Source organism: Nycticebus coucang, chromosome 9, assembly GCF_027406575.1.
Source record: "Nycticebus coucang isolate mNycCou1 chromosome 9, mNycCou1.pri, whole genome shotgun sequence".
Classification (NCBI taxonomy): domain Eukaryota; kingdom Metazoa; phylum Chordata; class Mammalia; order Primates; family Lorisidae; genus Nycticebus; species Nycticebus coucang.
The window spans coordinates 128734441-128752667 of record NC_069788.1 but is presented as its reverse complement, the minus strand read 5'-3'; the positions used below and the strand labels follow the sequence as shown (position 1 = coordinate 128752667).

The following is an 18227-nucleotide window of genomic DNA, read 5'->3' as shown; positions in this document are numbered from 1 at the left end:
CCGGTGTGGTGGCTCACACCTGTAATCCTAGCACTCTGGGAGGTCAAGGCAGGTAGATCCCTTGAGTTCAGGAGTTTGAGACCAGCCTGAACAAAAGTGAGACCCCGTTTCTACTAAAAAAAAAAAAAAAAAAAAAAAAATAGCTGGGTGTTATGGTGGACGCCTATAGACCCAGCTACTTGGGAGGTTAAGGCAGGAGGATGGCTTGAGCCCAGGAGCTTGAGGTTGCTGTGAGCTATGATGATGCCGGGACACTCTACTTAGGGTGGCTCAAAGAACAAAATAAAATAAAACAAAGCGTCCTGTTTCTCTTGCTGCCCTTGCAGATTTTCTTTGCACCACCTCGGCCACCTGAATCCTGTTGAGAGCTGCACAAGCTTTTGAAATGCTACAAGCTTTCAATTTATGGTGCAGCTAGTACACACCAGACACTATGCTAATGTTCTTATTTTCGCTTTATCGTTTAGTTTTCACAACACTGTGAGTTGGGTTTCATCTTCAGGGTGCAGAGGAGGAGACTTGGAGAGGGACGAGGACGTGACGTGGCCCAGCCCTACACTAGTGGGGCAGAGCTGAGGCCCAGCCCAGCACCTGACAGACACAGGCACTGGCTACACCAAGTGACTGAATGGGTCACTCCTCTGTTCACATCCTAAGTGCTCGCCTCAACTGACACGCTTGAGTCTCCCTGGTCTGTAGAGAACCAAGGTCCACGCGGTGACACTTTCTCTTTAGTTCAATTTCCCTTTGCCCCTAACTTTCAGGCAGAATTTCTATTCTGTCTATGGAGGTTGCTGGACTTTGTTTGAAAGATACATGTGTACCATCACTTATCTCCACACGAGGAACGCACGACACGCTACTACTCCACCTTTGGTATTTTCTGGTATCAAGGGTGGGTGCGACTGTATTTCATTGGCTGTGAGTGAACCACTTGAACACAGAAAAGGCAGTCAGTTCACCAGTGTGGTGAAAGTGGTGTCTGAGAGCACAATTAGTCTCACAAAGGGGCCAATTTCAATCTGCTAATATTTTGAAAAAGGGAGAAAAGTTATATACATGTTTCTGTGAGTGGTTGGCACAGTGATGGACGCAGATGCCTCTCTTGTCACTGATGCTGAGTAATAATATCAAAGACATAGTCCAATGCTCACGACTAGCTGGCCCATTAATGTTTCATAACACGGATGTCTGCAAGGGTCACTGATTTTCTGCATGATTTCACTTTTTATAATGGGTGCCAAATCAAGGTGATGGAGAAAACTGGGCTGTTGAAACCAAGCAGCTCTTTCTTTGCTTTTCAAATTGTGGGTAATCTCAAGTGCCTCTTGTTATATTTCTTAAGCTCTAGGAGGCTCTAAAGAGCTGTTAAGAAGTGGGGGAAGGGTTTAGATCATTAGTGGTTGAGAAAACTTGACTTAATGAATACCGGGCAGTAAATGCTACAAGCTTTTCAAAAATTTTTACACAAATATAATAAAAGGACAGAATACTTGGGAATCAGTATGGTAACTAAAATAGCTTGAATTTTAAAAAAGGCCAGTGAAAAATTCCCTTAAGGCATGGAAAAAGAAAGGCTCTTTGAAATAAAGTCAACCAGGAACGTCAATGCACACTTCTAAATCATCCAGGAAGCAGGGTCACCCCATAACCAAAAACACGGCCTTTTCTCTCATCAGGCCTCATCATTTACCTTTTCTCATTTTTTCTGCTTGTTCTTTCCATTGCTTAACTTCATTTTCATTAACCAACCTGTATAATAGTTAAAGGAGCATTCATTACAACAAAAACATACATGGTCCACTACTAACTGCATTCTCCCTAGGTACAAAAATAGTCTACCACAGAGAAAACCCTCAGTGCACGCTTAAAACCCATTTAAACCCAGATGTTATTTAGATATATCGCAGGTGTTTATATAGTAATTCATTTGACCCCTAAAAATTTCCGCTCTCCCAGCTGTTATTTTGAAGTAGGATAAAATAAATGTCCTACGTTGTCCCCACTGTCCCACAGGCAGCGGAATAAGGAGAGACTTACATCCGCACGACGTTCTTAATATTAAAGTTTTCCAAAGGCGTGGAGTCAGGGTCTTGCCCTTTGTCATTCTGGATAACTATTTGCTGTATGATTCTGTCTAGCAGTAGCCAGTACTGAACAGTGTTGCCGCTTCTCTTGTCTAAAAAACAAAAGAATAGCGAAAAAGAAAAATGTCCAAGTTGTTTGTCATCTAAGAGGTGTATTTTTCAACAGTGGTTACCCTTTGAAGCCACAGAACCAGAGAGATGTCTACAATACCCACACCACTACTTCCCAAGCTTTCTGGAATTCTCAAATGCAATGATCATTTATTTGATTCAGAGGCACTTTCTACCCCCTTCTAAAGGTGTTTGTTGGAAGGCATACGTTATTTTTGAAATCAAAATTTTAACTCATTTCACTTTGAGAGTTCCGTAAAACCCTTCAGGCTGCGTAGACATGCAATTGGAGCTGTCACAGAACCAAGCTCAGAACCCCGGGTGTGCACTCAATCTCATCAGCACCTGCCCAGAGCCAGAGCCCTCTGGACACTGCCCATGTCTGACAGTGCCCGCAAAGCCATCCACACACTCACAAGGCATCTGGAGGCAGTGGTGCAGGATGGACATGAAGTGAGGGTAGGCTTCGCTGTGAGTCAGCCGCTTCCTGGTCAGCTCAAACATCTGAGTCGCACTTTTTGTGTCTATGTGAACCTGTTTTACAGGGAAAAAAATTCTAAGTCAAACATCCAAGTTCCTCAGTTCCCCCTGTGCAAGGTAAGTAAATGCAAGGCAAATAGAAAATAGTCCTCTCACTTAGGTAAGAAAACAGAACTTTGATTTCACTTGTAGATTACACTGGTCCATGTCAACTCTGCTAGCACGCCATGGGGTGGGGAGGTTTGTGAGCTGAAGGGCAAATCAGAACACCTATAAGTGCACATACCAGTTCAAATCTTTTGGCAAATTCTAGCTCATCTTCATTTCGGAGCATTTCAAAGAAGTCTAAATGTCTGAAAGGCAATTACAGAGATGTTACTAAGCAGAACATCCTACAAACACAGGTGCGTGGGGTTCAGGACATTGACATTAAAAGTCTTTCCTGAATTCTCAGAGACATTTCTAAATGAGATGAGGTTAACAGAATTTGAATGCCTTCGCTGAACTGTGTTTTTCCTAAGGAAAAAGATACCACCTGGATGACATAAGATGGCAAGAAGAGAAACATTTAAAAACCTAAGGTGTCTGGCACACGGTAGGCAATTATTATTAAAGTAACATTTAAAAAGTCAAAAACAAATTAAGATTCCACTCAAAGATTCCTTTTGTGAAAAACAACCCCACACAGCTGAACTTGACCTGGCCACTGAATCAAAGATCACAGAAGAAGTGTTCGTGCCATTCATTCACCCATTTGAACATTCACTGAGCCCCTATTATGGATTCCACACACTGGGGCACATTCTGTGAAGACCAAGAAGTCAGGATGAAGGAAATAGACAATGATGTGAGGGAAGGTGAACAGTGTACACACAGCAGTCGGAAAAGGCCTCTCTGCAGAGAACAAGCCACTTGCCCATCTGTGAAAGATCTGTTGACATTGAGAACACAGCAAGTGCAAAGGCCCTGAGGCATGAGGACCTGGGATGTGCTCACAGAATGCCAGGGAGAAGGACCAGCCAGGGTGAATGGAGTGAGGGAGGAGCCACAGAAGAAAGGTCTGAAAGCTTGTAGGGGTATCTTAGAGGCAGCAAAATGATGGCAAGTGAGGGCAAATCAACAGGCAGTGGGAGTCAGCGTCTACCCGCCCAGCATGGGTGCTAAACATCCAGAGGCTTTATAGTCAGCTTTCACAGAGACTTGGAAGGTAATTGTCATTCCCACCATTACTGTTTTTTATAGGTATAAAAATAGTAAAGTTCTAGGGCGGCGCCTGTGGCTGAAAGGAGTAGGGCGCCGGCCTCATATACCAGAGGTGGCAGGTTCAAACCCAGCCCTGCCCCTCCCCCCAAAACAGTAGTTTTAAAAAATTTAGGAATTTGGCCAGGATAAAGAGGAAATAAGAGGCAGGACTAGGACAGGATACAGATTCGGGTCTGATACTCATACCCACACTAAGTTCTCTCCACACAGTCTGCTTCTTTCAGAGGCTAGGTCTTACCATGACAACATCACCAGCTGAACTAGCATCCTGTGTAAGCTCCCGAGGCTGCAGACAGGTCACAGGCAGCCCACATGCAGGCTGGCGCTGGAAGGTGCTGCGCCGCCCGTGTGGAGAGAGCTTAACCACTCAGAGCACATGGCCTAACTCACCTATCTAAGGTTGAATTTTCATGTTCCCTCAATTTGTCTATTACAGGTTGAATTCCTAACATCAGAAATTCATAGCGAAGATGAAGTCGGAAGTCCAAGCTCTCCTGAAAGTCAAAGGGTAATAAAATACATATTTATGTTTTGTAGATTACATAGGTTCATTTTAAAAAGTAATTCTTAAATGATACATTTTCAGAAGCCCAGGGCAGAAGGCTCTTACCACGCCTGCGCCTTGGCTCAGCACTGCGTTGATGAAGGACATTATGGCCGTCTTGAGGCTCACTTCATCTCGGTACCGCCCGGTGCTTTTATCCAAGTCATTAATTAATGTCTATCCAGGACACAAAAATAAAGGCAGAGGACTGAATCATGACCACTCTATGCTCATTTCATGAATTTTTTTTTTTTAATGTTCAGAAGTTAACTTCTATTTTATTTTATTTTTTTAGAGAATCTTCCTCTACTGCTTGATGGTGGTGTGACCATAACTTGCTACAACCTCAAACTCCCGGGTGTAAGTGATCCTCTTGCCTCGGCATCCCGAGTAGCTATTATTACAGGCACACGCCACCAGGCCCAGCATATATAGTTTGTTTGGTTTTGGTTTTTTATGTTTTTGTAGAGACAAGGTTTTGCTATATTATCTAGGCTGATCTTGAATTCCAGGCCTCAAGCAATCTCCCCCATCTCAACCTCCCAAAGTGCCGGGATTATGAGCCTCTGTGCTTTGCCAAAAGTTAACTTTTAAACTCATTTGTTTAGTCAGAATTATACCAATTTGTTTCCACTTAAGATTAATCCTAAAAATTCTACTTTCAAAGTCTTTATATATGTTCACATACACATATATACAAAGTACAAAAGACTGCTTCATTACCTCTGCTTGCTTTCTACATGTGAGTAAAAATAGTAACATGATCCCATTATTCATATTGAGATTCAAATCAAGAATGGCAACCATGTAAAACTTTCAGAGAAGGGCCCATTTGGTGGACTCAAAACATGTGTGCTGCATAACACGGAGGGTATAAGGCCACCTTGTCAAGTTCAGCACATCTAAAACTCCAGATTGATCAACTGTAAAAACTATATCCTATTTGCTGGTACTTAGACCTAAGAGGGAGGGAATGTTTAAAGTCACAGTGAGAGTAGTCACCACAGGGGGAAGTCTCAAGTAACGTGTTCTCCCATTAGGGCCAGAGAAAGCACCTGCTGAGGCAGAATTAAATAAGGGGTGAATGAGGATGGGCGGGGCGCACCCACCTGGAAGCGGGTCCTCTCGCTGGCGAACTTCTGGTAGTGCAGCATGGCCTGCAGCACCTGCTTGTGGCCCCCAGGAACCAGGCACACGGCGCCCAAGATTTCCAGCACGGCCACCTTTGTCTTAATGTTCTCGGTGCTCAGACTCTGAGCAATGACATTGATACTCTCAGAATGAGCCAGGACATGAGCCCGGCCCTGAGAGTTGTTCATCAGCGCCTTTATGCATCCGATGAGAGAGGTATGTATCCGAGACTCTGAGGTCTCGTAATCCATGGTCTTTAGAAAGTTGAGAATACATGACAGGCCGTCCAAGTCGATAAATCTGGTTACAAACCTGTCACGGAGAGAAGGGCGTCAGACATAAGTCCCCTTGGGGTTTTGTAATATCCCTGAAAAGTCTGAGGTTGGAGGGGCAAGCAAGAAGATTTAGCTCCTGAAGTGCCAAAAGGCTTATGCTGATGAAGTCTTCTTAATTCTACGCTTCTTTCTTGGCACAGACTCAATGTCAAGTCTAAACCCTCCATTGGAGGCAGATGCTCTTCAGCCGGTATGAAGACCCAACTAACAGATCATACGTCCATTAAAAAATGAGGAGCAGAGAACACTCAGAATACATGTCTCATCTTAGGTTAGAATTATCTGCTGGTCCTGTGTTTTTGTAAAATCTACATCTCGTGTGCTTTTATGGGCTGACCATGGACCCAAACCAGCTATTGGTGAAAGTCAAGGAACATCTTTAAATTCCAGGATCATTACTTGTTGAAGAAGTGATAATGTCACCCCTAAGCTTTGGTACCAACACCCTTCTTTTGTATGAGATGCTAACTGGGATGGGACCCCAGTAGGTAAAATACAAAAAGCAATGCTTTATCACTGTGTGTTAATCTTATCAATAGTCGTAACACGTATGTTACATCCCAGTTGATCAGTGGGAATAATTCACAGTGCACAACTGTGCATCCAAGTCCCTGAACGGTTTGGAAGGAACAGCGATGTACTTTGGATAGTCTCTCTCCCTCAGACGATAATATGTATTTTTTTATAAATCAACAGGTTTTTTTAGTTTGCATTTTATAGTCAAAGAAAAAGAATATTTTCTAGCCATTTCACCAATCATGTGACTCAGATATCGCTAAGTTCCTTAAACCAGTTGGCTTCACTCATAGCACCTGTAAGAGCCCCAACAGCTCCCCAAATCCTAGAGCAGCGGTTCTCGACCTGTGGGTCATGACCCACAGGAGCTGTATTAAAGGGTCGCAGCATTAGGAAGGTTGAGAACCGCTGTCCTAGAGGCACAAATGCAAAGTTGAAGGGGCGGCAGGCACACAGAGCGAGCTGATCGTCAGAGAATCACTGACGAATCACTATTGCCAGAATGTCTACCCAGTTTCTGTTTAATAATCATTGTATTTAGAGTAATTCGCATGCCATAAAATCCACCATTTTGAAGTACACAATTTAGTGGTTTTTAACATGTTCACAGAGTTGTGCATCTATCAACATCACCTAGTTTTAGAACATTTTAATCACCCCAAAAGACCATTTCTCCCTCTCCAACCCCTCATAGCCACTAACACACTTTCTGTCTCTATGGATTGGCCTGTTCCAGACATTTCATATAAACAGAGTCATATAACATGGTCTTCTGTGACTGGCTTCTTTCAGTTAGCATAATATTTCCAAGATCACTCCATGTATCCAGCATATATCAGTCTCTGATCCTTTCTGTAACCAAATAATATTTCACTGTGTAGACACAGCCCATCTTATTCATTCATTCATCAGTTGACAGGTATGCGAGTTCCTTCTACTTCTTGGCTATTATGAAAAATGCTGATATGAACATTTGTGTAAGTTTTTGAGGGGATACATCTTCATTCCCCTTGACTATATATGTAGGAATAGAATTATTGGGGCGTAGGGCAACGCTATATTTAATATTCTGAGACACTACTCAGTTCTTTTCCAAAGAAGCCACACCAATTTTACATTGCCACCAGCAATGAATGAGGGTCCCAATTTTTCCACACTTTTTAATTTCAGCCATTTTACTGGCTGTCTGCATAGAAGAAAATCCCTTTATTAACTGCTTGACATTAAAGTCTTTTATCCATGGTTCAATTACATGTTTTTAATTTAGGACTTCCGGGAAGGTTTGACTATTGCTGAAAAGAGGAGGGAAGAAGAAGGGGAAGAGCAGCTGCTACAGGGCCCACCTCATTGGCTTCGTCCTCAGCGCTGTCTTCAAGCTCTCGATAGTTTTACTTCTCTCCTCTTCTTCTTCCTTCTCTAAAGCCAGCAGAGATTTTCTCTGTGCAAAGAAAACAGCACTCAATTTTTCAAATTACATTACAAACAAAACAAACCTACAGATTACTTGTTACTCCATGTAAAATGTACATAATCAATAAATCCATGATTAAGATTTACTACAAAGTCGGCTTGGTGCCCATAGCACAGTGGTTACTGTGCCAGCCACATACACCCAGGCTGGTGGCTTTGAACCCGGCCTAGGCCAGCTACACGACAATGACAACTGCAACAAAAAACCAGCCGGCGTTGTAGTGGGTGCCTGTAGTCCCAGCTACCTGGGAAGCTCAGGCAAGAGAACTGCTTGAACCCAAGAGTTTGAGGTTGCTGTGAGCTGTGATGCTGCAGCACTCTACTGAGGGTGACATAGTGAGACTCTGTCTCAAAAAAAAGATTTACTACAAAGTCAAAATGTAGAGCAACACCTACTAAGAACCTCACAAATTTGTTATTTCTATTGTAAGTCCTTCACATTTTAACTAAAACTTTAAGAAAATGTTTAGAACTCTTCATAGAAGGTACGTTGCTCAAACATTTGAATAACTATCCTATAAGTACACTCTAATGTGGATATTACTGTTTATATTTGATGCAAAGAAGACTGGACCTGTAGGTGAATGTAACATTCTGGCAATTAAATTTAATAACATATTAAGCATAGGAGGTGGGCAGAAAACTTCCCACACTACCATTCTTATTCCCCAGCCTAAAAGTATAACCAAGACCACAGGGAATTTGTTACATCAAATTGTTTTTTAAGAGGAACAATATATTTGACCTGAGAGTAGAGCGGACAATTCCTTCAGAGTATATGCTTAACTCCTAGAAATGGCCCAACGTCATTTAGAAATCAAGATGGGGAGTGTGTGTGTGTTTTCCTCCCACTCAGGGATCTGCTGGAGCAGCTCTGCTCAAAATTTACTGTGGATATGACAATTAACTGGGGACCTCATTATGACTCAGACTTTGGCTCAGTAAACCTGGGGTGAGGCCTGAGATGCTTCATTCCTGACAAATTTCCAGGCCATATGGATACTGCAGGAGCAAGGCTCTAAGTAAGAAGATTGGAGCTGTGGTCCTGTGGTTCAGAATGCTAGCAAGGTGCGTGGTCTTCTCCTTCCCTCTTCACTCTGTATTCCCAGTCTTAGGGTACCAGGAGCCTCTACCCACAGAGCTCTTGGTCCCTTTTCTGAACATATGCTGTCTCGTCTCAATCTTTTCACCTGCTACTAGTTCTGATGAATGAAACCGTTGGCTGGGAAACAGACTGGGGTGACTGTATTGGAAAAGAAAAGCTTGGCTCTTATCCATGGGTCTTGGTGACCCTGTGTCTCCCTTTCAGGACACAAATCATCCAGATGGCTTCATTTTTTTTTTTTAAATCAGTAGTATCAACGTTGAGTAACTAAATGTTCACTAAAGCTTAAGTCTTCATAATAAGAAAGGCAAAGCCCAAAGCGTATGAAAACATTGGTATCATTTATGGCAAAAAATAAAAATAAAAACCAGTAAAGTCTTTTTTTTTTTTTAATGTGTTATTGCTTCTGCTAAAGCTGTCTTCTTGCTGGTGATGCGCCTGGACAGCTGTCATCAGGGGATGGTTGGGGAGGAAGCTGCGTGCAGAAATAGCCAGTGAATTCTGTCCACGAGACCCATCCCCCAGAAAATTCAACACAAATCCAGCCAAGCGCATTTAATCTCCAACAACACAGCTGAATTCGTTTGGACTCTCAGGCAATCCCTTTGACTCTGCAGCTCAGAATCAACCTTTTATGAATGTTCATTGTTCCCAAGCTTCGTCACACAAAACTATCCCCAAATTAAAGACTACACATTTCCTTGTAGGTGACTAACACCAGCGTTCCAGGCATTTATCCTTTTAGAGATCTTGGGGAGAGTGGAACATTTGAATAACAGCAGACTACGCATTAGGTCTCCCTAGCAGAGTTGGGAGATTTATGAAGTGTCAAGAGAAAACTAAATTGGACCTTTTCCCCCCAGCCCTGTATAAGGAACATTGCCTTTCTCTCAAAACAGAAGAGACTATGACCTCTTCTGTATGGGATACAACTGTATTTGAATCTAAGACGGCACTTGTTTTGAGAAAATTAAATATCGGTAGATAAATCTGATGTTCTAATGTGAGTTAAAAAAACCCCATAATTTACATAGTCTCAAGTTTTCAAGCTTCATATTTAGGAAAAAGGTTTAATTTGCGACTTTTAGGAGACAAGGGAGCCATGCCCACATTTCTGAAGATATCTAGTGCACACCTGGCACGGACAGGGCAGGCCTCCTTCACTGCTCGTTGTACTTAATAAACACCTGTGCACACGAGACGTGGGCAAAGCACGAAGCGCATCCTTGCAGCAGGCCTTCTTATCAAAGCTGCTAAGGTTCCCATTGGAACACGCAGGGCTAACAGAGGTGCACGGACAGACACGGCGCAAAAATCATTCCCGGCTGTGAACTCAACTCTTGTTTGAAACATTTCCGTGGTATAAAATCAATCAGCCAGCCCGCGACATCTACTGCACTTCACCTCATGTTCCTCCTCCGAGAGAAAGCAAGGAAAGGCTGAGTGAGCAAGCCCAGGGCCTTCTAGAGCCCGTCAGGTCAGCTGACTCTTTATTAGACTATTTTTCATGCTTTAAAAGCCACGGATCACTCAGGGGCCCTTTAAAGAACAAAGCTTTCTTGTAATGAGGCTTACCCTAAGTAACCGAGCTTGTTCCACAAAAGGCTGGCTTCATGGACTAGTAAGTGCTTTAGTTCTCAACCTGGACTGTTTATTAGACTCTGGAGGCAGTAAAGAAAACAGATGCCTGCCCCACCGCAGAGGGGCAGGGAGGTGGGGTTACCAGGTCCCTTTCACAAGCCACTGGGTTTTAACAATTGAGCTAGGAGGAGGCAAATTGGAAAGGAGTTTCTGGGCTCAGACTCATAGGTCTAAATTCCTAATTAGATGACCTGGGGCAACATAACCTTTCTTGAACCTCAGAGTCCTTGTGTGTAAAAAGCACTTACTAGGATGCTGGTAGGATCTAAAACATGCAGAGCGCTGGTCACCCTGCCTGGCAGGTGAGGCAGGGGTCTCTGTTGATGCTGTAGATAAGGGGTGACAGCAACGTGGACAGATGCCCCTTTAACAGGTCCCTCAAGTGTGAGCCTTGCAGTCTTGCTGCTGGGCCATGAAAGGACTCAGAGGCACTGTGTGTCTTTCCACTGCCCCACGGACAACGTCTCAGGATTTCTACTGTGTGTTGTCAGGAATTCTCCAGTACAGATTATCAGAGGGACTGGGCAAAACCATGCAAGGAAGTGGCGGCAACCACGGTAGTACCAAAAACAGGAAACCTAGCACAGGCTTACGGCCTTGTCAGGTCTCCTGCTCCTTTCAGTGTGCCCAAGTTTTGAAGCCTCATTAATTCATGGACTGTTAATACCTTTTACTCTGGAAAGATGTTGGCTCAGTCCTAAAAGGAGAATTAGAAAGCTCTTAGGCATTTGACATACTGACAATTTAACAGCTTTTTGATTCTCCTGGGAAGATTTTGAATTAAGAACTACATATGCACCAATTAAATGTAGACTACTCAAGAGTGGAGCAAAGACCAGTCCAAGGATCTGGATGGAAGAAAACGGCAGCTTTAGCGGGGCTAGGAACATACCCGTAGCCCAGGGATCAGCAAGTCTGCTTAAGATGAGGCAGAGGTTGTGTCACTAGAGGAGAAACAATCCAGGGGACCCAATGTTTGAAGAAAGGGGAAACCACAGTACTGGGTATGTCCCCATTTATAGAAGGGAATTCATCAGCAAGGAAGCAACTTCTGTTGTGAGACATTAAACACTGCTGACAGAGAGAGATGTGTCTTTTTCCCCCTAACTGCCAAGAGCAATAATTCAAAAAATAGCCTCTAAATTGCAGGAAATGTAAGTGGCACCGAATTATTACTGCTTGGCTGGATGCACAGACAGTCACTGGTGGGCCTCACGCCTCTCACATTCTGTCAGTGTGTGTGCACCAGTGCTGAGATCACCTTTTCTCATCTTTGGTGTTGTGCAGAATGCCTTGAACAGGAAGGATAAGGCAGTTATATTCTGTCCTTTTCTGCTGCTTTCAGACTAGAAACCCTTCGGGTAAAAATGTGCAGTTTCTTCTATTATTTATACAGCCCTGTTCACATTTACCAGGTTGTTTATTATTCATTGCATGACAGCAAAAGAAACATCCTCAAAGAAAAAGCTAAAAAGTTACTAAAAGTCAAGACCTCTAAAAGTTTAGCAAATGTATGAATGGTTCATATATTCTAATTCATTCTTAACTTTTGCTGTAGTAGCAGAATATTAGGCACTTTGAATGCTTGTTTTAAGTGATAAGTAATCAATTTTCCATCAGGACTCTGGAGAGGTTGGGAGAGAGAGGTGGAGAGAAATGTTGTAGAAGCTACCAGCTGCCTGGATATTAAACTCAAAGCTGAATATACAGATTGACTCTTAAAATTGTGAGTGCTCCAAGGCAAAGACCGTGATCTACTGTGGGCAACCTCTAATTTTTGTCAACAGTAACAAGATATGAGCTACTACAGCTGAGAAGTTGATGACTTATTTTTTGCTGTGAATTTTAGCCATGATTGGGGGTGCCCCTCGAGCTGCTCGGAATGCTGACATCATAGACACATCCCTGAGATCGAAGTTCCTATCTTAAGACATCGACGATACATTTTAAACAATTACTGAACCAAAAATCCCTGTATCAAAGATTTTTCCAATGGCATTTCGGTGCTATTATTATAATGCTTTTTCATTCAGCCACTTATTCCATGAATTCCTTATCTATTATATGAGTATAGGAGTACCCTGGCCCCCTTGTAAAGTGAAAAATCTGGAAAATATCCAAGTTCCCAGTAAGAAAGAAAATGAGAAGAGTACAGTGAAGAAGTGGTTTGATCATGCTATTTTTAAGTGGCATAACTTTTAAAATGGTGCTGCCATAACAAAGCTCCAAGGACCAGTAAGAGCAATTGCATGCTGAAATTAAACACAAGCCAGATTCCAGATTACATTTCCTCTTATAACATTAAACTCAATTATATTTTAGTGTGTGCTGATTTTATTTAAAACTTTCTGGAAAAATCATTTTGCCAAGTGCCACTCCTGCCCTCGTTCTTCTTTCAACAGGAGTGTTTAGGGTGGCATTCGGAGGAAAGGTAGCGCCATTTGGTGGGTCTCAATAGAAGTTACCGTGTAACTGTTTAGCTTGTACTAGGCATTTTAAACTGTGCGTCACAGAACATAAAGTCTACCTACAGCCGCCATGGAATTAAGCTGATCGATGTAGAATTCGGGCCAACTTGTAGCTCCCTTGTTTTCTTCTTGGTCCTAAGAAGGAAAAAAAAAAAAAGTGACTTAGCACCAGATGCAGACAGACAGCAGCCAGCAGCACTGACTTCCCAGACAATGGCCACACAAGCCATGAGGTGACACTGAGATGGGAGAGATCTGTTTGTAAATGTTGGCTTGAAGTCACCGACTGTCCACTGACTAGGTGGCCTTTCAGTCCCATTTCCACAGAGGAACTGAAGTCTGGGTTGGGTGGTCCAGAAGAATTAATTTATTAATTAATTTATTTATTTGGCCGGGGCTGGGTTTGAACCCCCCACCTTTGGTATATGGGGCCGGCGCCCTACTCCTTTGAGCCACAGGCTCTGCCCAGGTCCAGGAGAATTTAGATGGGAACTCAGCCACACTGTGGCATGGGGCTGTTTTCCCCAGGGGCACAAGGGTCCTGGGAAGGGCACTGGAGACAAACGACCTCCAGGTTCTCTGTCACACTAACAGCGGTCCTGCTGGGTGACACGCCTGCCTTTGGCATGGCCGCCTGACTCAGCCATGTGTTAACCAGACTTTTTCAGTTAGTGTATTCGGACTCCAGCAAACAGGACACATTTTGAAGGAGGGTTTCATTTGTGTGGTCAGGTCCAGGTACTGCTGCAGAGGAAGGGACAGACTAAAGCTGACATTGACGGCAAGGCAGTGAAAAGGGCACATGCGGGGCCCAGGCCAGCCCTCCTGCTGCCAGAGCTCAGGATTCTTATAGAAAATGCACCCTCTGAGTGAACAAGGGTGGAAACCCATGGAGTTCAGGAACCCATTCCTAAACTGCTCTAGCCAGCCTCATGTCTCACAGACCACGGTGACCTGGAGCCAACCCCAGGGTCCCCCAGGCTTCCGTGGATGGGAGATCTGTGCTGATCTGAACCCAAACCTCAAAAAAAAAGTTGTTTGTGGGCTTTGCTCCCACCTCAGACTGAGCTCACCCGTGGATGGCTTTGTGGTCAGCAGTTTCCATGCATTTTTGCACACCTATGTGACCGTGAGTCATCTGTCAGATCAAACAGACCTGACAGGGACATTTTTAGCTATTTTTTTAGCTTCGCCTTCAGAGGGGTTCTCAGTACCATCAGCATTCCCGCCCCATGGGAGGCTTGTTCACATGGCTGCCGCTGCTGCCGACAACACGGTCACTCCCTACTCAGAGTGTTCTGGTGTCAGAATCCCAGTCTTGGGGAGAGTGATTTCAATGTGGGGCTTTTACTGTACCTCAACAAAAAACACTTTCTCTATGCAAATCTTTCCAGACAGGTTACACAAGTGGGATAAAAGAAACGTAACTTCAAAACTATTTTTTAAGTAGTCACAACAAGGGGGCAAAGTAACTATTGTGTAAAGTGCCCTAAAAGCTGGTAATAACTGATACCTGAACCCAGGCAGTTGTGTGAACTTCATCTGGAACAGGCCAGATGACAGGGATAAAGGCTATTGCCGTGACTTTGAAGTTGGACTGGATTACACTTCCATGGTTTTAAAAAGTTGAGGAAACCTGATGACTTTTTAGGAACAGCCCCTGATTATAATTCACCATGTTAATAAAATAGCTATAGTAGTAGAATAAAGGCCGAACTCTTCTTTCCTCTTAAAAGGGAATATTAAAATTAGCAAAACCCCATTGTTACCAATGTATTTAACAAGCCAAAACTCACAGTGATCCTCAATGGTACTGGAACCTATAAAATGAAATAGACAGTGCCAGATCTTTCCATTCCCCCAAACGAGGGTAAATTTCCAAAACTAAAACAAAATCAAGTCCTATGCTTGCAGTCCCACGAGAGCCTATCCATTGAAAGCTTCATATTCGTGGTTAGCAACAGAGATCATTAGCATATAGAGAGAAATGTTTACACTTTGGAAATGCTTTAATAACACAAACAGATCAACAGTACACCTAGATACTGGAGTCGAAAGAAGAAGAGCGTTTCGTTTTTATGTCACGTGCCTCAGTGCTGAGAAAAATCAAAGGAGTCCAAGTCTGTGAAAGTGCCTGGTGAAAGCACCCACGGTGACCACTCTGTTCCTGGGGCAATCCCCCGTTCTTTACTTTGGCAGTGCACGTCCATGGCCCCTGTGCAGTCCTGGCTCTCCCACGCACATGAGTGCTGCAGTGGCGAAGCCAAACTTCCACCCGTGAGGCAAAACTCTGCCCTGCTCTGAGTGGCTTTTAAGGGTCCGTGGCTCTGCAGGGGCACAGGCCGGAAGGAGACGAATACAATCGCTCTCTGGCAGGGGTTGGGGAGGTTGGGGAATTATTTCATTATTTCTCTCATCTGTCGCTTCCTGTTTCCTTCGGAGGTCAATAGCCATCTACATGGGAATATCCACCTGGGACGCTCTGCTTGCACTGACCACTATGTTAGCTTCTCTTCTGGGCTGTCTGCTTTGCTCCCTTTATCCAAAATTCTGGGGGCTGGGAGAAACCTTTGCCAGAAAAGGTCACTTATACAGTACAGGGAGCCTTCAAGAACATTGCTTTTTCTTTTCCTTTAAAAAAGAAAAAATGAGTCCGATGACCAACTAATTTATAAGATAAAGAAACACATAGTCTTTCCAACCTCATTTCATTTCCAAAGGGCACATTTTTCATTGCGAGTCTCTGATCAGTGGCTAGTAGAGAATTCCAAGAGCTCCTCCCCCATCCTCTTTAAATTACACAATGGTACCTGTATTTTTCCCAATATAGTTTTGTCCATTAGTTTTCACTCCTTCTGAGGCAGTAACCTGTCACCTCCAAGCCGCCTGCGTCCCCTTGCCTCCTCGTGGATTAGAAGCGCACCAGCATCTTTACAGACTTCCTACCTAGGCTACTTTTAAGCAGACAGGTGAAGTAACTCAATGTCAGTGTGACTCACTTTCAGTTTCCTTATCTGTAAGGTATGTGCCTACTTCAGACAGTCTCAGCAAGCACTCGGAACAGCACACACACAGCACGCTGATGACTGTGAGCTGTGACGAGGATGAGGCTTCCGCTGCAGAGTCCCCAGCCAGGGGCATTTAAAGTCCCTCTTACAGGGACTCAAAATCGGAGCAACTACTCTGGAAGTAAATATTGGTAATAATTGTTCAAATTCGAAGTGTATATAGCCTTTGACCCTGTAAATTTACTTTCAGGAATTTAGTCCATAATTACATATTTACACGTGATATTTGATCACAAACATGTTTTACTGCAGTACTGTTTGAATTAATTAACAAATGATTAAAAGAAGGAAACATATGGAGGGGGACGGCTGAGTAAATTATTAATACTATGTAGCAGTAATAAAGACTGAAGCAGAATTACACAATGCTATTAAAAATGACAAAACATACAGTTGAGGGAAAAATGCTTCATAACATTATTTCACATTTCTAGGGAAAAATATGTGTAAACTATACAAAAACATCTCTAGAAATATAAACAAAATTTAATAATGTCTATCTCAGGGCAGTAGAAGGAAAGGAATTATTTTACTTACAAACTTCTATACAATTCACGTTTTTATTTTAACAAGAACATACACTATTTCCACAATTAAACAGAAGCAAGTTGTAAAGTAGTAGGTACTCTGTTAGAACAAGAGTTTAGCTTTGTCTCCTGTTCTGTTCAACATGAAATGCATCACAACCCTTCAGAATTTGACATGTCTCAGGCCTGCACTACCAGGGCACCCCTCCACCTGCTGTGGCAAACAATTTAAAATATTTCTCAACTAGTTGTCTTCTCTCAGTGAATTGTCTATTCCTAAAACACATTATAACTCCAATATTAACTGCTTATGCTGTAAAGAAACTGTGTGTGGGGACAAGATTTATGTACCAAAGCATGCTCAATGTTCTGTTTCCACACTTACATATTTAGAAATTGGTGTGACAAACAATTTCTTGGCAGCAGCTGAAGCCTTCCATTGACATAAGTGGACTCAAAATGCAGTTATAAAATTAAGTCTTTAAGTAACATTAACTGCTTTTGAAATGACTACAGGACACTTTCTTAATAGGATTATTTCCCAAATAATAATGTGTAAATACTGGTAGAGTTTCCCTTTAGTTTAAGATGCTCCCTAGTAAAGCCCACAACCGGCAGAGCAGAAAGTTGTAAAGGAAGTGCTCTGTGGCTATCACTAGACCACAAACCACAGGCTGAAACAACATTAGTTTGGTCAACTAAAGCCATAAATCTCCACATGTGCTATTATAAATCCACAAGATTCTTAGATAATATTGGTCAGAAAAGACATGCTATTTCTCTATCAAGGTTGGCTAAAAATCCAGCAATGTATAATAGTAACATCACCTCAAAAATAGTGGAGCTATGTTAAGGTTTAACCAAACACATTTCGACAGCAGAAGAGTATTGTTTCAGTATGACATAAAGTAAATTTTATTCTCATCATTTTCGGTAGAGAGAAAAGGTAACTAATTACTAATAAAAACCTGTTCTATTTGCAAAGAAAATGTTTTTAGGAAATTCGAGTTAACTGTGATCATATATAGGATCAAGGAATTGTATCTCTTGCAAATGAACAAAATAGTTACCTTATTGTATTAAATTGTCGATACTATTCTAGATATCATGGCCCCAGCCTCATATGCTAATGAACACAATGCATGTTAAATAAATCCACTCTACACCTAGAATTTTTACAGAAAACTAACCAAGAAGGGGGAGACAGGCCAGCATAGTTTACCCTGGTAGGTACAGCTTCATGACACATGTCACATGACACATGTCACATCCAAGAGAACTCGTAAGACAGGCTGCAGGTGCCACTGGGAGCCCAGGTCCAAGCAGCGAAGATAGAAGATGTAAAAATACTTTGTGGAAGTCCCTGCAAATAACTTATGCTAACTCTCCCCTGTGGCTCAATAACAGTATAAGCACTATCTTCTCAAAAGGTGTCTATAATGCAGATGGAAGGACCTGGAACAATGAAGAATCGGTAAAAA

General features: G+C 42.8%; 1 protein-coding gene across 5 annotated transcripts in view; it reads right to left on the bottom strand.

Annotated features, from left to right (window-relative positions):
• Positions 1–18227, bottom strand: part of DAAM1 (dishevelled associated activator of morphogenesis 1) — a 193465-nt gene that overhangs the window by 41458 nt on the left and 133780 nt on the right. For all 5 annotated transcript variants that reach the window (XM_053601645.1, XM_053601647.1, XM_053601646.1 and 2 more), the window contains exons 4-12: positions 13215–13286; positions 7811–7905; positions 5595–5928; positions 4552–4662; positions 4332–4435; positions 2965–3031; positions 2615–2732; positions 2041–2179; positions 1694–1752 (exon numbers count right to left, since the gene is read on the bottom strand). In XM_053601645.1, the coding sequence (XP_053457620.1) occupies positions 1694–1752; positions 2041–2179; positions 2615–2732; positions 2965–3031; positions 4332–4435; positions 4552–4662; positions 5595–5928; positions 7811–7905; positions 13215–13286 (1099 nt within the window). The remainder of the gene's footprint in view (positions 1–1693; positions 1753–2040; positions 2180–2614; positions 2733–2964; positions 3032–4331; positions 4436–4551; positions 4663–5594; positions 5929–7810; positions 7906–13214; positions 13287–18227) is intronic.